Source organism: Malaclemys terrapin, chromosome 3 (assembly GCF_027887155.1).
Source record: "Malaclemys terrapin pileata isolate rMalTer1 chromosome 3, rMalTer1.hap1, whole genome shotgun sequence".
NCBI lineage: Eukaryota > Metazoa > Chordata > Testudines > Emydidae > Malaclemys > Malaclemys terrapin.
Window position 1 is genome coordinate 179,306,340 of NC_071507.1, and position 20,654 is coordinate 179,326,993.

General features: G+C 38.7%; 1 protein-coding gene across 5 annotated transcripts in view; it reads right to left on the minus strand.

Moving 5' to 3' along the window:
- Window positions 1-20,654, minus strand: part of ROCK2 (Rho associated coiled-coil containing protein kinase 2) — a 156,696-nt gene that overhangs the window by 25,121 nt on the left and 110,921 nt on the right. For 4 of the 5 annotated variants that reach the window (XM_054022708.1, XM_054022705.1, XM_054022706.1 and 1 more), the window contains exons 12-28: window positions 19,469-19,557; window positions 18,862-18,910; window positions 17,802-17,937; window positions 17,572-17,663; window positions 17,060-17,306; window positions 16,681-16,787; window positions 15,420-15,579; window positions 11,685-11,845; window positions 11,012-11,196; window positions 9,603-9,672; window positions 8,640-8,743; window positions 8,344-8,530; window positions 6,001-6,094; window positions 5,794-5,888; window positions 4,806-4,985; window positions 4,367-4,535; window positions 3,770-3,946 (exon numbers count right to left, since the gene is read on the minus strand). In XM_054022708.1, coding sequence (XP_053878683.1) covers window positions 3,770-3,946; window positions 4,367-4,535; window positions 4,806-4,985; window positions 5,794-5,888; window positions 6,001-6,094; window positions 8,344-8,530; window positions 8,640-8,743; window positions 9,603-9,672; window positions 11,012-11,196; window positions 11,685-11,845; window positions 15,420-15,579; window positions 16,681-16,787; window positions 17,060-17,306; window positions 17,572-17,663; window positions 17,802-17,937; window positions 18,862-18,910; window positions 19,469-19,557 — 2,302 coding nt within the window. The remainder of the gene's footprint in view (window positions 1-3,769; window positions 3,947-4,366; window positions 4,536-4,805; window positions 4,986-5,793; window positions 5,889-6,000; window positions 6,095-8,343; window positions 8,531-8,639; window positions 8,744-9,602; window positions 9,673-11,011; window positions 11,197-11,684; window positions 11,846-15,419; window positions 15,580-16,680; window positions 16,788-17,059; window positions 17,307-17,571; window positions 17,664-17,801; window positions 17,938-18,861; window positions 18,911-19,468; window positions 19,558-20,654) is intronic. The other variant, XM_054022709.1, reaches the window with a different exon arrangement.

The window sequence follows — 20,654 nt, forward strand, 5'->3', positions numbered from 1 at the left end:
TTTCTGTTGTAATATAGCCACCCGCAGGTCTGTCACTGAATGACCAGACAGGTTAAAGTGTTCTCCCACTGGTTTTTGAGTATTTTGATTCCTGATGTCAGATTTGTGTCCATTAATTCTTTTGCGTAGAGACTACAATCCATCGGTGATCTTCCAGAAAACACCATCCTGGCCACTATGGACGTAGAAGCCCTCTACACCAATATTCCACACAAAGATGGACTACAAGCTATCAGGAACAGTATCCCTGATAATGTCACAGCTAACCTGGTGGCTGAACTTTGTGATTTTGTCCTCACCCACAACTATTTCACATTTGGGGACAATATATACCTTCAAGTCAGCGGCACTGCTATGGGTACCCGCATGGCCCCACAATATGCCAACATTTTTATGGCTGACTTAGAACAACGCTTCCTTAGCTCTCGTCCCCTAACGCCCCTACTCTACTTGCGCTACATTGATGACATCTTCATCATCTGGACCCATGGAAAAGAAGCCCTTGAGGAATTTCACCATGATTTCAATAATTTCCATCCCACCATCAACCTCAGCCTAGATCAATCCACACAAGCAGTCCATTTCCTGGACACTACTGTGCTAATAAGCGATGGTCACATCAATACCACCCTATACCGGAAACCTACTGACCGCTACACTTACCTACATGCCTCCAGCTTCCATCCAGGACACACCACACGATCCATTGTCTACAGCCAAGCTCTAAGATATAACCGCATTTGCTCCAATCCCTCGGATAGAGACAAGCACCTACAAGATCTCTATCAAGCATTCTTAAAACTACAATACCCACCTACTGAAGTGAAAAAACAGATTGACAGAGCCAGACGAGTGCCCAGAAGTCACCTCCTACAAGACAGGCCCAACAAAGAAAATAACAGAACACCACTAGCTGTCACCTTCAGCCCCCAACTAAAACCTCTCCAGCGCATCATCAGAGATCTACAACCTATCCTGAAAGATGATCCTTTACTCTCACAGATCTTGGGAGACAGACCTGTCCTCGCTTACAGACAACCCCCCAACCTAAAGCAAATACTCACCAGCAACCACACATCACTGAACAAAATCACTAACCCAGGAACCTATCCTTGTAACAAACCCCGATGCCAACTCTGTCCACATATCTATTCAAGTGACATCATCATAGGACCTAATCACATCAGCCATACCATCAGGAGCTCGTTCACCTGCACATCTACCAATGTGATATATGCCATCATGTGCCAGCAATGCCCCTCTGCCATGTACATTGGCCAAACCGGACAGTCTCTACGCAAAAGAATTAATGGACACAAATCTGACATCAGGAATCAAAATACTCAAAAACCAGTGGGAGAACACTTTAACCTGTCTGGTCATTCAGTGACAGACCTGCGGGTGGCTATATTACAACAGAAAAACTTCAAAAACAGACTCCAAAGAGAGACTGCAGAGCTAGAATTGATATGCAAACTAGACACAATCAACTCCGGGTTGAATAAGGACTGGGAATGGCTGAGCCATTACAAACATTGACTATCTCCCCTTGTAAGTACTCTCACACTTCTTATCAAACTGTCTGTACTGGGCTATCTTGATTATCACTTCAAAAGTTTTTTTTCTCTTAATTAATTGGCCTCTCAGAGTTGGTAAGACAACTCCCACCTGTTTATGCTCTCTGTATGTGTGTATATATATCTCCTCAATATATGTTCCATTCTATATGCATCCGAAGAAGTGGGCTGTAGTCCACGAAAGCTTATGCTCTAATAAATTTGTTAGTCTCTAAGGTGCCACAAGTACTCCTGTTCTTCTTTTTGCGGATACAGACTAACACGGCTGTTACTCTGAAATGACCTTTCAAGGTCCCGTCCAGTTCTAGGAGATAGGATATCTCCATTAAGTTAAATTTAATATTTGAGGAAATTTATTGATTTACTGTGGGAGTTGTGGTGGGTTATAAATAAAATTAACTATTTTCCTGAGTAACAGCAATAGCTAAATCACAAGAGTTTTGGCATTATAATTAGAACTCCTTGCTGTACACTTTTTCCTCTGATCCTGTGTAAATCACTACAGCTTTCTCACCAGTAACAAGATAGAAGGTGAATCTCCCATTTTACTGCTTCTGGGGGTTATTCTCTACTAAGAGAACAGAAAAAGTGACAGGCAGTTGTCCCTTACCCACTGTCAGTGCAGCTGCATAGTTTAAATACTCTTCATTGGATTTGCTGCTAAAACTGGCTCCACCCCAATAATGGCTAAATGCTCTCCCTCCATAACTGTTTCCACATACAGGGATAGAAGAAAAGCTGCTGCTGAAAAATATTCAGCCACCTCCAGGGAAAGGAATTGGGAGGAGAAGCTGGGTTTGGCTGGGTCCCATCAAGAACTGCTCAAGGAGTTTAAAAAAGCTCTGTCAGTGGAGCTGCATAAGCATTCACCTGCTTCTGTTGTTGTGTATCCCTAGAGCATGTTTCCCAGTAGCAGAAATATGAGAATCTAGTCTCTCTCCTCTTAAACTGCATCCTTAGTCTGGGAGCAGGGACAAGACAGAAGAGAACATATTTCCTAGAAAATCCCCCTGCTGGCAGCTGAGATTTGCCTGTATGCTCAATGGACATGAACCATGTTTTATTTTAACAGGGCAATGTCCCAGCCGTGCCTTCTTATCAGAAAGGCAACAGATGTGATTTACCGAAGTCAGTATGTAATTAAACATTTCTTAAAGACACCCTAATTTGGCCTGAACTCTGAAAACCCTACTGATCTGACAAGGGTCCCAGGATAAAAGTATAGTGATTATAACAGCAGCTAGAAAGAGACCAAAATCTAGTTTGTGTTTCTTTTATAAGGAGCACCAGAACATAAAGAATCTACTTTTGTCCTTACATAAGTGTGCTGACAATATTCCAAACTAATATTTATCCTTATGTTGAAAGTTAATCAAATAAACAGCTCCATAATCAAATAAATCTTTAGTCAAATATTAGATGTCACTATGGTAAAAAAACCCCTCACTTTAGTACTAGGAGGGCTGATCCATAGAGTATGTGTATATTCACATACAATTAGTTCAAAATACATAATATATGTTTATAAAAAGAGCTATCTTTCACCAAAGCTGCAAATAATTATTTTCTTCTTGCTGCTGGAAAAGTAAATTTTGATAACTTGCTACTGCCTTTTATGCTGACAAGGATCCATAATGAACACGCAAATCTTATGTATTAGGGACCAATTTTTCAAAAACAGCCTCCAAGTTTTTTGTGTCTTAGTCATGTGACATCCAACTTTATGCAAAGAATTTGGGCAGGCCAAAATTGGATTTGCACAGGCAAGCAGTATCTGTACTCACAAAGTGAATGGCTAGATATTCAATTATTTAACTGGAGTAATTAACTGCTCAACTGGAACAAATAGACAAGGTTTTGGATACTCAAAAACTTTGAGGTGCATAAAGTTAGGCACAGACCCTAGATAGAGACTACTTTGAACATAGGGCAATAAAATCACCTTACAAAATATTTCTACAAAATGATTGTTTTTAAACTATAGGTCTGATTTGGTTGCAAACAATGAACATTTAGAAAAAAAACAGGCCAATTCTTTGTTCATGCAACATTCTCTTTAGTGTGTTCTGGATTACAACTTGTACTTCCAGTGCTTTTGTCAATAGTATATTAATGGTGTTAGTTATAAAAAAGGCCAAAAGGACAAAGTTAAAACAAAACGTAAGTGCACCAAATGGTTTCAGGGATGTCACCTGTGCTATCAGGTTCTGAAGGGATGTGTACACAAGACAATGGTTCTTCCTCTGAGTCAGAATCAGAGTCGAGAAGCATGTGAGAACTGGAAGGTTTAGTGGCAATACTGACAGAGGTAGAAGAATGCTGGTAGGTAAGAGACATGGACTCCATAGTGTGGGATTGAGTGATATGGACTAAACACCCAGCACAAAGGAGGAAAAAGGACAGAAAAGTTAAAACAGAATCACTAAAAACAGAATATTAGTTTTTACATTTTATCATTTAATACAGTATTTACAAAATGAACATATCAATTAAGAGAAAAAAACAATTGTTAGTTCAAATGAGAAACAAAATGTAATTTTTAATTCTTAAACAATTGAAATGAACTTTTTAAAAACAACTTAAGAAGAAAGAACTAAGTATAGTCAAAATAAAGATAGTGTCAGTGCATGGATATTAAGTGCTATCAGATTACTGAAAAGGTACAAGGAAGTACAGAAAAAGCAAGGAAGTCACGGAAGCATAAGAATGTTGTTTAATGCTTTGATTTCCATGATAAAACACTATGAAACTGATAAAGATAGGAATATTAATAATAAAAAAAATCATACCAGGGAATCCATCATCTGCCTCAGCATCCCCAGGTCCACTGCCTATGCTGCTGCAGTCTAGGCCAATATGTATTGACTGGAGCTGTGAGCGAAGTTGTTCAATGTCGCTATCCTTGCTGTCAAGTGTCATCTGCAGTTCGATTCGTATCTGGCTCTCCTCGGCTATTTGCTGTGAAAATGATTTGAAAAGGTTTGCCTTTTAGTATTACTGTTGTACTCTATTATTTCTTATTTTTATAGTATTTTCTTGGTGAAATGAAGACTTTATAACCAATCTTGAAATACATAACTAATTTCTTTAGCTGTGTCATCCCTAAGATATGGAAAATGTATGCATAATAAATATGACATCTTGGAATAATTTTAAACTCTGTTTCAATTGCTTGAACAAATTTAAGAACATTTTATTGCTATTTATTGCTGCAAATTCACTTCTTACTGCCTGCATTTCATTGATCTCCTTCTGATATTTAATCATCATCTGGGTTAACTTTTCACGTTCAGATTTCAGTTCCATATGCAGTTTCCTATTCTCCTTTTCTTTCCTCCGCACATCAGTGTCAGCTCCACGTTTGACTGGATCCTTCCGATTCATGATCTCAGCCAACTTGTTTACCGCCTTAAAACAAAACAAAAACACAGAACATACAATAAAGCCCCCATAGGTAAACAACAGGTACAAATAATGTCATCTCTCCAACCCATGATTAGCCTCTATTAAAATACTTTACCAATGAATTCAAAAATATTTGTGCATTTCCATCTAAATAAAATACCAATTTAATTCTGTGGATGAATCAAGTATTGTAAAAACGATAATGACATTTCACTCTGGAACAAAGTACTTTTGTTCTTTTACATACTTTCTTTAGATAGCCTAGTTAGTTAGAAGCCAAATACAACTCTGAATTGGAATGTGTAATATGCCTCTAGGATGCCTCGAGCACAATGCAGGAGCACAAAATCTGACACGAAGTCTAGTATCCAAACTTTAGAAGAGTTTATTACCAGATGCTTCAGGGAAAGATGAAAAACACAGAGGAAGGTAATTCAGAGTTGCTAACAATGTAATTTAATCAAACTATGTCATAAACAAAAAAACATGTCAAAACTAGCTTCTCTGAATCAAAATAAAGGATTTATCGGGATTAGGGACTTATACTGGGCTAAATCACACTTGGACAAACTGTTTTATTCAAGCACCATGCATCTACATTACAGGTCTGCACCCAAGATGTGCAAGTTTTCCTAAAGTAATCTGGTTTAGCAAAAAGCTCTGAAGATATAAAAATTGTGTCCAGGCTTCAATGAGTGCATACAGCTGGTTTATAACAGAAAGCAATTATTCCATTTAAAAATGCTATCTGCTGCATGAACAGTATATTATTCCAATTATCATGATCATCTACTCATTCTTTTATACTTACCTGAGTTTTCAGTGTTCTCTCATTCAACAACTGCTTCTCAAACTGAGTTTTAATAATTGTTATATTTGTTTCTTCCTCTTTTAGCCTTGCAATTTCTGCAACAAGGTAATAAGAAATCTGTAATGGCTAATTAGAGCATTAAGTGGCACACTTTTTGAGAATGAAAGCATTTTCAAATTAAATTCAAGTTGTGCAGTGAAAACTCACGTTCTTGGACTTCTTTCAGTTTATTATTCAGTTCTTCTTTCTCATTAGCAAGATTAGCCACATCACTAGTTAGTGTCCTATTGGCTTCCTCCAGCTTAAAAAAAAAATAAGTATATGTTACCACACAACAAAAAGTAATGCAACAGATTTACCTGATTACTTAAAAGAAGGAAAGTACATCAGAATGAGACGATGGTAAAAGAATAGAGGATTTGAAGCAGGAAGAGAAATGGGAGGCACAGAGGAGAGAGTGACCAAGCAAAGGTATGTGAGGGAGCAGGGGTGTGGAGGAGAGAGAGGGGAGCTAAATGAAAAATGTTGTAAAGATTGTGAGATATGTAAAAAAGGAACAGGAAGAGTCTGCCATCAAAATCAAGACACTAACAAGCTCAGGACTTGGCAGAATACATGAAAAATTACAGCCATCTGGAGGCGAGAGACTTCAAAGCAGAGAATGTGCAGGTTTAAGTGCTATATGGAGTTGAGAAACTTGGGATTGAAGAGGGGGAAAGGAGCTCACTGCCGCAAATATTTAGAATGAAAAGGAACTAAAGAAGAGTCTGCCGAAAGAGAGGGCAGGAATATAAGCTGAGTCAGAAAAGCAAGAGCACAGAGCTGAAGATAATCATACACTGACGTGAATTTCTTGCAAGACAGAGCAGGCATTCCATAGACAATTGAAGGAGAGGGTTAAGTTTAAGACTGGTAGGGACAGAAGAGCATATGGTTATGAATAATCAGGGTTAATTCAGATTTCAGAAATGTGGAGGAGGAGGTAGATTTTAGATAATGATCTGTGAGAGCTGGAGAGAGGTGATGGAACTGAAGTACAGAAGGTTTGGGTAATATGAAGGGCAGGTGAGGGGAAAGGAGAGACCCATGTGAGGAACACAGTGGAAGTGAAGATCCAGAAAATGTGTGTGGAAGCCCAGAGGTTGAAAAATGAAGAAACATTTCAAGGAAGGAAAAGAGGTAGTGATGCCAGTTAATGATGGAATAAACAGCAGACCACATGCCTACTGATTAACAGAAATGAAGTGGGTATAGCTCCACATTTTGGGATGTGACTAAGAATTAATGAGACACTGCAAGAAAGCAAGTTCTTAACTGAGAGTGCTGGCAGTTCCAGCTGCTTCTTGCTTTCTAGAGGGCCCGAAGGGCAGAGAGTGACCTATATCTATGTGTTTAGCACATTAGGATTAGGGGATATAGAATTGGCAGGCCTGGATCTTCTCTCTGGAACTAGCTAATAGATCTGAATTCTTCCTAGGCTGTTTATAGCTAAGCCTATGTTTTAGTCACTGGTATTTTTAGTAAAAGTCATGGACAGGTCACAGACAGTAAACAAAAATTCAAGGCCTGTGACCTGTCCATGACTTATACCCCTAAAAAAAACTTGGGCCAGGGGGCTGTAGGTACTCTGGGGGCGGGGGGGAGGGGGGAGAGGAAGGGGAAACAGCCCGGGAGTGCCATGGGTGCTGTGGGGGAGGGTTGGTGGGGCTGGCAGGCTCCCTGAGCAGCTCCAATGAGAGCTGCATGGGCAGTGCCTGCAGGCAGGGGCAGCGCGCAGCACCCCCTGACCCCTCCGCCTAGGACCTGCAGGGACATGCCGACCAGTTCCAGGGAGCCCTGCAGAGGTAAGCACCACCCCACACCCCAACCCCCTGCCACAGCCCTGAGCCCCTCCCACACCCAAACTACTGTTGCTGTGGGGGGTGGGGACACGGTGAGCCGAGAGTGCCCAAGCAGCGGCCAGTGTGGCTGGCCAAGAGGCTGCCCGAGCTGCTCAGGCAGCCCTGGAGCCAACCGCTGCAGAATCCCTCCAGCCACAAACCCCTTCTAGCCAAAGGAACCATCTCCTAGGATGTCATGTTTCAGAACAACTAGGAATTGTTATGGCCAAACTACACACATCTGAAAAAATATGATTTAGAATGGAAAACATGACATAACCTTGATTATAGCAACATAAACTGTATCATCATACACAGATTTTTATATACAACTGCTTATACATACATTCTCAGTTTTGTTTCCATAGGTCCAAAGTATGGAAATAACTATTTTTTCATCCAGATATGAAAAATATGTAAACGGAAAATGTTTCTCGGTATTTGTAATGATTTCTAAATTTCAATTAAACAATATTAACCATGTAATGGCTTTTAAAAAAAGAAATTCATGATCTCATACTGCTTTCCTCTAGTCTACTTTAACAAAAATCTAAAAATCTTTCAAGCTGTGTATTTCTATAAGCCTCCAAATGTATCTTTGTTATAATGATTAAAGAACTTTTAGCAAGCACAAAAATATATGACAGGAGTTATAACGCAGATAACTCACCGATCCTATGGTAGCATCTTTCTCAGTAAGTTCTTGCTTATGCCTAGCCATCATCTCTTTAATCTCCAATTCTTTCATGATCTTCTCTTTTTCCAAATCAGAGTACTGTTCTTCAGCAATGGAGCGAGCAAGTTGCTCTGAATCAGCTTTTGTCAAAGTTATCTCAAGTTGTGCAGCCAAGGAGTCTCTGCAAATTATTGAAAAATAATTAGTTCAAAGACTAAATGAAAACCTTTTCCAACTGAAGTAAATATGCTGATTTTCTGTACATATACAAATAAGTGGCAAATCCTCACCTCTCATCTTGTAACTCCTGTATCTTTTGCTGCATTTCTTTACAAAGTTTGGTCTTTTCTTCACATTCCTCTTTAAGCTCACGAACTTGGGTCTTGTACAAAGTCTAGAATTTTAAACAAAGGAAAGGAAAGAAAAAGGACTTGCATATTCTAGCTTATGAGGTATCTGAATAAATGAGACAAGACCATGTTAAATCAAAAATCCTTTAATACAGCAAGAGGCCAAGCACAGCAGCGTCTTGTCTCTCCTAGACCTGGCTTAAGGCAGCAATACTTCCCAAAACTGTTTATTTCACCTTCAATGAATGCACCCTCTCAAAGAACCTCCATCATCCTCACTCTCCTGAAACCCAGCTAGTGGGGAAAAGAGAACCCATCGAAATCCCCCCAGCCACCAATACATTTCTCCATAAATGTGGTGTGCTGTCCTCACACAATGATTAGAAGTTCGAAAGTATGTATGCATGTACAATTTATAAATCCACATACACCACGTTCATGCTTTTTCAAAGTGTTTTTTTTTTTGTATTGCAACATAACTCATTAAAAATACTTTAGAAATTTGTTTTTAGAGAGGTTTTGAAAAAGCAGTCTTTCCAAATGGAAACATAACTAACCATCAAGAATTATTTATTTGTTCATGTACAAAGTTGATCTCCCACAGAAATACATCTTTTTATAAAGATTTTTCTTATTTTAAGCTGGCAAATAAGTCATTTAATTACACGACAAATTGAATCTTTTTCTTTCTGTTTATGCACTGTTGTGACAGATCCTACTTTTCCACAAGTATGTGCAGGGTAGTTTATGTGAACAAATTTCAGACTACATGAATGTTTGCAGACTGTTCATTAAAAAGTATTTGCAAGTCACTATCTGAGATGCAACTGTTCATCTAACTTAGATGGTACTGTTTCTGCTCCTTAAAGACTGGATTGGTAAAACAAAAACTAAAATACATACTGAGAAATATTGTTCAGCTTCAAGCTGGTCTTGAAGCTCTTTCATTTGTCCATCTGCATCCTGACGTTCTCTGTAAAGTCAAAAAACAGTGCTTGTAAGCAAAATTTGTGAAGATATTCCAAACAACTACATAAGCACAGAAGGCTGTGTGCATGCACACACATCTATAAAACTCTTTTATATCTTAGCATCCCCTGATCAAAGTACGGTCGTCTATACCAAATCCTGAGGGATCCCCAGTCCTCCAAGGTCTCTCTTGTTCCCCTATTCTGCCTGGACAGCTATGAATACTGTGCTCTCTTCTGATCTGGAAAGGTTAGTGAACACCCTTTTAAACTGACAATACTGTTACACGGGCTAGCCAATAAGAGACATTACTAAAGCGAATAGTCATTGGCCTTTTCGCTCATCTCCATATAGGACATCAATAAAGTGACAATCCGAGCTCCAGAACCTCAGGCAGTCAGAGTCGCAAGATGGACCTTGAACCTTAATTTAGTGTTCTTCATAGTGCAGATTTTTTTAAACACACCCATTATTAAAGCAATTCATTCAATCACTAGTCAGCACATATGAATTATAATAGTAATACTTTTCACTTCTTCCATCAGAGACCTCAAGAGTGCTTTACCAATGGTAGTGAATTAGACCAAAAGAGCCTCCACATAAACTATCATTTTACAGATGGAACAAAAATGAGATCTTTCTAACACCTATATTAGTCTTGCCTTTTCAGCCACAAGACCATTCTTGTTCTAGAAAACATAAATTGATAATTACAGATCTCATATGAAACAAACTCCCCTTCCCAATTTGTTTTTTTAGTATCATCATAAAATATTTATTTTAATTAGTGGTAACTGATTAGTGTTTGTAAGTCACACTGAAGATGAAGTTACTAAGTGCTAAGACTATCATCTCATTTTTAGATGCAAATTTAGAAGTGTGCAATCATTTTAGTCTGATTCCAATGTAGACTCTCAGGGAAAGCTAATTCTAATCAGCTTTTCATTTATCTCAAATCCTAACATGTTCCTTTATGTCTTCACACAATCTATTTTTTGGAAAACAGCATTTCAGAGTAGCTTTCTATTGAATCTACAGGTGTAACTCATGTGGTCAGGAATTTTTTTTCTTTTTTGTAAGCAATTTGGGGAAGCAACCATCTCTTAGTATGTGTTTATACAGAGCCTATTACAATAAGGCCCCAATCTCTACCAGGACCATTAGATACTACTACAGCATAAACAACAGCAAACAACCATCTGGAGTGTCTAGGATATGGTTGATTTTGTATAGTCAGGATTTTATATACACATGGCTCTCAAATTTTGCATAAGATAGATAAAAATGCAATTGAATTTTTAAAATTAAAGAATTAAGTAAATCTGTGATGCAGCTCTACTTACTTGCGGAGTTCATTATTTTGCTTTTCCAAGCTCAGTTTGATTTCCAGGAGATGGTTATTCTCTTGTTTTAGCTGTTTCTCTGACATTTTCAATGTGTTGACTTGTTGTGTTTGCATCTTCAGGTCATTCTGCGTGAGGCAGCGCTTTTGTGTTTCCTGTTCTATTTTTAATGTCAAGTTTTTAACCTGAAAAATAAATATATATATTTTTTGTTACATCAGAGGAATTTTACAGACTCATACAGTAAGGAATTCTCAAAACAATATCTACACTTTCCCTGATTCTCTCTTGTTTTTATTGTATTAACTATGAACTACTGTACAGCACAAACATGTCTTTTTTGGATGTAAAAATTATTCTGTAGCTAAAATTATCTTTAAGTAGAATAAGCAAGTTTTTAACCCTAAAATTCGAGAATTTTACATTCCACATAACAATTTTTTCTCAGTTTGTCACAATATTGAAAAACGTCAAAAAATGAAACTTTACACTCTAAGGAAGCCTTCCTGCAACCTACAGAAGTGAGTGTGGGCATATACTTACTATTATTTTCATTTGTAAAGATTTACAGATACTGCCCATAATCAGGAAACTTTAATACTTTTAAAACTGGAGCAAATTTTACAATATCCAAAAGGTTCCAATTCAGATTACTTATATAATTGCTACTTACATCTTCATTTAGTTTATCCTTTTGTTTAAGCAGCTCATTTATTTTCTGTTGCGACTGTTTGAGATCACAGTCCAACATAGAACACCGCTTTTCAATTTCTAACAAGCCGTTTTCTACTTTTTGCTTTGAAGATCTCTCCTCCAACAACTTCTTTTCCATTTCTGTGAAATAAAAGAATTTAAATGTGAAGTCAGTGAGAGTTATGGGTGCTCAGCCCTACTGAAAATAAGGACACTAATTTAGGTGCCTAGCTGTGCATACAATTTAACATACTTTGGATTCCTGTGGGATGAAAGGTACTAGATGGCATGACTGAAACTGATGATAAAATTATGAGATACACAAAGCTGAGTGACTTAATATCTTTTACAGGACCAACTTCTGTTGGTGAGACAAGCTTTTGCGCTTATATACAGCTCTTCTTCAGGTCTGGGCCACACAGGCAGTGCCCCTGCCAATTTCAAATCACTGCTCAAAAGCATGGAGGTACTAGAGCTGTTAAAAAAAACAAAACAAAAAAACGCTCACTAGACTTTTTTTTAACATGAGCAGTAAGCACAATGGTGATTCACTAATACCAGGTGGTTCAGCTGGTGCATCAGCTTGCTGAACAATTTGAACTTCTGCCATCCTATTCTACGTGCCATTCCTGTGAAAATATACCCAAATTTGGCCACATAATAAGCCTTTGAAAAATCACAGCTCATATATACTCAGTAGAGACTTCAATTTTGGCAGCTAAAATCTCCAAAAAGTCCATCCTGAATGAGTGTGCTTGAGCATCTCACAGCTCCTAATGTAAATCAGCCTGCATATGCTCCATCCCCACAGAGCAACTGAGCGTGCTCCAGCTCAGGACTACAAAGGAGATGCCAGACTTCCCCGGAATGGCTTTTCCCAGCTACTCTGGTCCAGGTTGGGGCTGGACACTGGAACTGAGATCAGAGAGCCTGTCTCTCCTGAGCTCTCAGTCATAGGCACTGAAAAAAATAGTGGGTGCTCAGCACTCACCAGCCACAGCTATTTGCCACCCCCGCTCATCAGCTGGGAGGGAGGTGGTGCTGCTGCCAAACAGCTGATGGAGGCCAGTGCCACCATCAAACAGCTGTTTGGCAGCTCAGGGAGGGGTTTGGGGAAGGGTGGAGAGCGGCCAGTGGACGGGGGCCTTGGGGAGGGGGCCGAGCGAGGACAGGGACTCAGGGGAGAGGGAAGAGCAGGAGCAGGAAAAGGCAGAGTGAAGGCGGGGCATGGGGGAAGGGACAGAGTGGGGGCAGGGCCGCAGTGTGGAGCGGGATAGAGCACCCCTGGGGAAAAGGAAAAGTCAGTGCCTGTGCCCTCAGTTATTCCCCTGCTGGTACTCAGGCAGCATGGAGGAGGAAAACGATCAATTTGAAAAAAAATTATCAATTTGAATGCAAAAGGGACAAAAGCCAGATGCCAATACTCTGGCGGAAGAATCTAAAACATCAAACACCACCCTGAGACCATGCTTTGCCACATTTTGTCCCTCAGTCAAAATAGCATTTGCCAGCCTTCTTTTATCATCTGGCAAATCTTGAGCATACAGAGTCACCTTCTCCCATAGATGGAACTGATAATAGGCCAACATCATATGGCAATGAACCACCTTAACAACAAGGGAAGAGGGAAAAAAACACCTCTCCCCGAAAGGTATCAATCTTTTCCCCTCTGTCAGCAAGACAGGAGAGGACTTGGCCTGACCAAAGTCTGTTTTTGGCAGCAGCCACAACCAGCAAATTAGACACAGGATCTACGAAAACAAGAAAATCCCTAATGAGGGATCCAATACAGTTTGCCATCTTTTTTTGGAAACAGGCTGACAGGAAGCAGGAGCTGACCAAACAATCTTAGCAAGCTGTAAAAGACTATCCAGAATTGACAGCAATAACTTATTCCTGGAGGTAATCCCAAGTATGTTGAATACTGGATGGAAGGTTTCCTCCACAGTCACGGAAGGTAGGTTCAGTGTGGATTCCACGCAATGCGCCAGGTCATGAAACTGCAAAAGTTACATCTACCTCAGGTGACAAATCAAGATCGACGTCCATTTGCTCTTGTTCAATAACAGGCACTATATCTCTTCATCCTCCTCTTCATCCAGAGCTGTCAGATCGAAGGACTGCTGAGCCACTGGATCCTTATCAGAAGAAAAATCACTTCTCCATCCATAAGGCGGATGATTCAAAAAATTCTGCAGTGGTACAGAATGGAGACAAGGACTGCCCATAGGAGGAGGAGAAAAGGAGACAGGGAACACAGGCCGAAGAGGCGTGAACTGGGATGAATCAGTATCAGAGGGGTAGCCGAATCTGTAAAAAGCAACAGAGAGTGCTGTGGCACCTTTAGTTAGTCTTAAAGGTGCCACAGGACTCTCTGTTGCTTTTGGGATGAATCAGGTTTCTTAATTCTTCCTTTATACTCCTCTAAATGAGGATCTGATTTTGGATCACTAAGGAACACTTCTGAGAGAACAATGGAACCGGAAATTGGAGAGAGATAAAAGGTGAGAAAGATCTGCCAGGGGATCCTGTAGTAGACTTAGGAGAGGAAGCAGAGATGCATACTGAGAAATACTTTCTTTTGCTCTTCTCTTTTTTCAAGTGAAGAAGATACAGACTGCAGAATGGATGATGCATGTCTCTTCCTCATTGCCATCTGCCTTGCTCAGATACAAGGAATGCTAAGACAAGGGAAGGTGCACATCAGTCACCACTATAGAAGTCCTTTTCAGATCAGAGACTCTTTGAAGCCTGTCCCACAGACCTGGGAAGTACCATATCCAGATAAATACTCAACTCTGCAGCTCTGGTCTTCAAAGTTGAACCCAGAACCAACTTGGATTTCAGAGTCGGAACCACAGAGGCCACATCAGAGTCCAATAAGTCTCTGATCCAATAAGTCTAATGTACAAGATCTGGCACTGCTAATAGTGACCATCTTCTTCTTCACCTTCTTTCTTGGAACCAATAGAGCCGGAGCCAAGGATGTGGGTCTAGGATCCTTAGAAAGCAGACAGCCATTTTCCCACCAACACTGCTTCGAAGTCTTGAAAACTTTAACAGAAGGATGCGGAGTTAGAATTGATGAAGAGCCTGACATCCTGGAACCTTTCAGCAGCTTGTTTACTGGAGAAAGCCACAGGCACCAAACCTAGTCTCTTAGGCTTCACATCTGATGACTACCCAAGAACCAGAGGGTTTAGCAGCTAGAACTTCCTTAAAGGAAGTACCTGAGTCTATTCTGCCCCTCTTTGAACGCGCTGGGCATGAAATTCCAGCAAATGAAACACACAGAAGGAGAATGACCTTCCCCCAAGGACTTCAGGCACCTAATATGGTTGCCTGACACTGGGAAGACAGATGAGCACCAAGCATGTCTCTTAAATCCCATTTCTTTTTCTTTGGTTCTGCCATAACACGGAACCAAACCTACCAACTCTACAAAAGCATCTACACTTATTACTATACTTAAATTACACTACACATTAAAAACAACCACCACAAAAACTATCAAAGGTACTATCAATGGAGAAAAAACCCTGGATCTGAATGGATCAGAGCAGTTAAATTCCATTTAGCATAGCAGTTGAAAGGAACTGAGGTGGTAGAGGACCCCCAGCACTCCCTTATATGGCCTCGTGCTCAGAATGTTCAAAAACACTGAGGGGGAGTATGTATATATTACATAATTTTAAAATTAAGATTGTATGCATACCTTTCATGGCTTCAGACTTGGCTTCCTCAATAGATTCATAGATTTTATTTTTGTCTGCTAATCGTGCTTTTGTGGCTTTATGTTCAGCTTCTTCTTGTTCCAAGTTCTGCTGCATAACCTTGAGTTTATATGTCATGTCTATTTCCATGTTGCTCTTCTCCTGTTGAAGTTACAGGAAAAAGGAAATTGACTTACTTGACAAAACAATTATTCTTGACTGCAAACTAAGGCTAAAATAGTTACGAATAGTAGTACTATGGAGCATGACTAAAAGGCAATACACTGACAGAAGAAGACATAGTCCATGTTCCAAGGAGCTTACAATTTAAGACATCAGTCCTGCAATTGATTTAGTGTGGGCACAAAGAGGCACTGCATGGCTGCAATGGTACTCCTGTGTGTAGAAAATTATTGGATTGAGGCCTAAAAAGGGAGTACCATGTCAAGTTAAATATGGTTCAAAATTTAGAATTTGTGAAAGCAAGGTTTTATAAAACTTAATACCAATAGAAAATTTTTCATAGATTTGATTAAATGCTATGAATAACAGTTTGTTTTCTTTACAATTTAATATAGTAAAATAAATTTGTACAGAACTGTAGCTTTACATGGCACTTTACAGAGAAAGAAAATAACATGGTTCCTGACTAGCAGACTTTATAATCTAAGTGAGAAAAACACAAAACATACAAATAGAGAAAAGGCAGCAACTATTAAAGCAAATAAACATAGTGCAAATCGCATTCTATAATGCAGCAAGTAAAAAAGCTCTACGCTTCAGCAAGTTCTGATTTTTCAATGGGGACTAAAACAACCTTGTGCACAATACAGCCTATACAATAGAGCATCCCTATAACATCTAATCTGCTCTGGGCAATCTTTCAACATGTTGCACAGGGAGCTTTCTAAGCAATCTGTGTAAAACACCAAGAATAAATTCCTCTAATACATTGGGGTCCACAGACTACATCTAAGATTTCCAAAGGGGTCCACACCTCCATTCAAAAATTTGTAGGGGTCCACAAATGAAAAAAGATTGAAAACCACTGGTCTAAGATATTCCTCTATCTTAAAAATACATTTATTGATTTCCTACACAGGCTGAAAATTATTTAAAGAGAAAATTTAGGGAAAAAAGTTACTAATTCAATTAAGTACCGTGGAGCTTTAATCTGACTCAAGTTTAGTTTCCATTAATACCATCATTTTATATTCTACCTTTTATACTGCAAACCAATTCTACGTTAAAATGTGCAGTTACCTTTTCCAAATCTGTGAGCCTCTCTTGTAATTGTCTCTTCTCCACTTCTGCTTTGGCTAATGTACTCTTTCCATTTTTTACTTCTTCTTCTAGGCTAGATATTCGACCTAAAAATGTCCAAAATATCAACCAGTCAGAAAAAAAATTAGCAATAAAAATAAAAAAGTTAGCTACAAAAGTTAGAACAAATACATTCACATTTAACAGGTGATTCAGAGGTATTAGCAACATTTTACATCTACTGGTGACATTTTATTTAGGAAAGATACAATTGACTTGGACAATGTATTAAAATTAGTTACAATTAGATCAAATAATTACACTATACACTTTTGTATTTCAGAAACATGAATCAATGTAGACATATTTACTGTAATACCTTGTAGATCGCTGATAATCTCTGACCCATGACTTCGATCTCTTCTTTCAGATTCTAGGGCTGACTGAAGATTGATGAAGTCCTTCTCAAGTTTGAGTTTAGCATTCTCCAGCATGCAGTTTTTATCTTGTAATTCTCGATTATTAGCTTCCAACTGCTGGATTTGCTTTGTACTTTCGGTCTGGTTCTTCCTTAACCTGGCTGCAGTATCAGACTCTGTGCGTAGTAAAGCATTGGCTTCATCCAGCTATTGATTAATAAATGCAGATTTTAGACAATTAAAATGCAAAATGACCATCTACATTATAAATTAATCAACAATTTATGGACTGAAGGAAAAAGAAAAATATGGAAATGTTTCAAACATTAATATGAAACGTTGGTTTACTAATGTAAAGAATAACTTCTGTAACTACTTGCAATTTTCTTCTGCTAAGTAGGAAGCCTGAACTTCAATAGCCTATTATAACAATGACTTTAAATTAACACACACACACAGAAATACAACTTGCCTGTCTTTGAAGCTGATTGATTTTCTCATTTGATATCTGAGAGTTCTGATTTCTCCTTTTTAAATCTTCAAGCTGGTCTTTCAAACTGTTAACTACAATAAAATATTCATATGTTATCTCCATCACACACTGATTCACAATCTTTAAACAGATCTTACCAACAAAACAACAGTTCTGTTATCTTATGTTAAAATCCCTGTGTACCACGTTTAAGGTTCTGCTCCACATACCATCATTTTCCAAATTGCGTTTTTTATCTGCTTCATGTTCTGCTTTCCGCTGGTATTCTGCATTCTTGTGCTGAAGAAGAGCCTTCTCTCTTTCTAATTGCCTTAATGCAGATTCTACATTCTTCCTTGATGTTACCTGGAGATAATTATAGTTAAGTTCAAATAAAATACACAGAACCATGGTATTACTTTAAAGATATAAAGGATAGCTCATGGATTCCAATTAACTTACAAATACACAAAAATGTATTCCATCTGCTTGCTGTATACACACACCATAACACTTAACAGCTGTGTTTGTATATAACTGCAGAACAATACACAATTGGCAAATAACTGTACAGTCATAAAATTCTATTTCTAAAGAATCTGGGTAGTCAGGAGATCAGCAATGGATGTAAGGCTGGTGCAAATCCACTCCAGACTGGCAGTGTCCGAAAGCTGTTACCATATGAAGGCTATATTGATGGTCTATGTTAAATGATTGTGGGGGCTTATGTCTCGTTTCCAGTGAACAAGTATGCAATGAACAAGCAGCATCAGCAAAACTGGCAGACTCAGCAGCAAAACCAATGATTAAATGGGCATGACAACTAAGCTATAGTCATTCCCTCCAGAGGTGGTCCCTGAACATAAGGATTGAGGCACAAGGATGGGGCAGTAGAGGGATGCTTGAACTGCCACTACCTGTTATCTGCTCTATGGAGGGAGTATTTCAGCCTTCAACACTATCAACCCTGCATCTTTAACTGGAATTCAATTCACACACATTTTATTTAAATGCTGTGTGTCTACAAATTATTAACTAAGGCACAGGATATAGTAAACATGATTCTGGAATCAATTAAATAATGTAAGAATCACTCTACCCTCCTCTTGCCAAGATATTGCAATAGTGGCAGCACATTTATGCTAGGATACACTGGTAGAACATAAACTCATGTTCTTGTGCCATAGTTCCACTATTACTTAAAAGTTGGTGTATCCTGAGAAAAGTAAACATACCTAACACAATAACAACACTTAAGCTATAAGTGCAATAGAAAATAAACTGATTTACCTCTTCATCTAGTTCTTTCACGGTCTTCTCTAAACGAGCATTAACAGACCTGAGAAATATGAAAACAAATATTAGAACAAAGGCAAACATTGGTTATAATGAAAAACAGAATAATGCGGATGTGTCTTGTGAATTTTCTATAGTGAATTCTGCTTTAAGCAACCACACAAGCACTGAGAAAAAAATAATTTCTCCAGTAGAGGTGGTCTTCTCTAAAGACAAAACAAAAAGGTGGTCAGGGATGCAACTCCATGCTCCGGGTATCCCTAAACCTCCGACTGCCAGAAGCTGGGACTGGACTACATGGGATGGATCACTCAATAATTGCCCTGTTTTTCTCATTCCATCTGATGCATCTGTTACTGACCACTGTCGGAAGACAGGCTACTGGGCTAGATGGACCATTGGTCTGATCCAGTACGGCCACTGTTATGTTCTAAAGGTAGTGGTAATCATATGGGGCTAACAAATTGGCTGTTTAAAATGGGATCTCATTAGTGGAGCTGGGGTCCCTTAAAATACAATTAAAAGCATACTTAAGTTTTTAAAATGGAAAATTAAAAAGGGTTTGGAATAAATATACCAAATATAAACCGCTATCTCTTACCTGCACTTCTGTTCTAGTTCATCTTTGGCTTGTATTTCATTACTGAGTTGTTCTTCTAACTTGCTCAGTTTTTTCTGAAACTGTGCAAACTGTCAGAAAAAGTTCGTCCACATATAAAATACTATCACGTAAAAATGCGTGTAGTTCACTTAAATAACCAAGACAGATGAGCAATGAAAATCAATATAATCTTTCAATTTGATGGGAACAGAAAATTATTTCTCAGACAGTCACCACCACTGGATTATTGGGAATTAAAGTTACATCTCTGCAAGATATTAACGCTCATGAAGATTCTTCATGAAGATATCCATAGAAACAAAACTTGTTGCATACAATAGTAAAATAAATCTAACCATCACAGTATTATGTGCTGCATATGGTGAGCCACAAAAGCTCCACAGGAATAGAATGTTGTTTCTGGCCCTCTCCTTTATTCTCTCTAACCCCAACCCTTGAGAGCAGATTCTTTGGATTAGTATCTCCAAAAAACAACCCTATATCAGGCATATGCCCAAAATGCATGACATTTTAAGAATGCCTCTAAGCATGCTCAGGTAGAACACATCATGAAAGAAGGTTAGAATTTCTTAGTCTAACACTTGCACAGAACCTAACTTGTCCCCGTTACATTTTGGAAAACGTCGTATTGCCAATTCCCAACATTCTAAAACCGTAACTTAATATACAAAAATTCATGAGACTGGGTTAAAAATCATAAATTTGGGAGTTTTTAATTGCCTTCTGGGCTTTTGAGTCTATAGGGTTCATGTTTTCAAACTTTTTTCTGCAACCATGAGGGGCAAAAACATTTTTTAAAAACCAAAATTTGAAATGGTAACAATTACATGACTCTAGGAGCTGGGGCATTAAGAAAAACATGAAATATTGTGAGATTCGTGATAAAAATTACAAAAGTTGGCAACACAAATACAGCATTTTATCAATCCTTTGTATTTTACAAGTCAGAAATATAGAAAATAAAATATTTGCTATTGAAACGTACAATTGAAGGTACTATGTCACATAGGGTCGGTCCTGGGGCCAGTTTTGTTCAACATCTTATTAATGATCTGGACAATGGGATGGATTGCACCCTTAGCAAGTTTGCAGATGACACTAAGCTGGTGGGAGAGGTAGATATGCTGGAGGGCAGGGATAGGGTACAGAGTGACCTAGACAAATT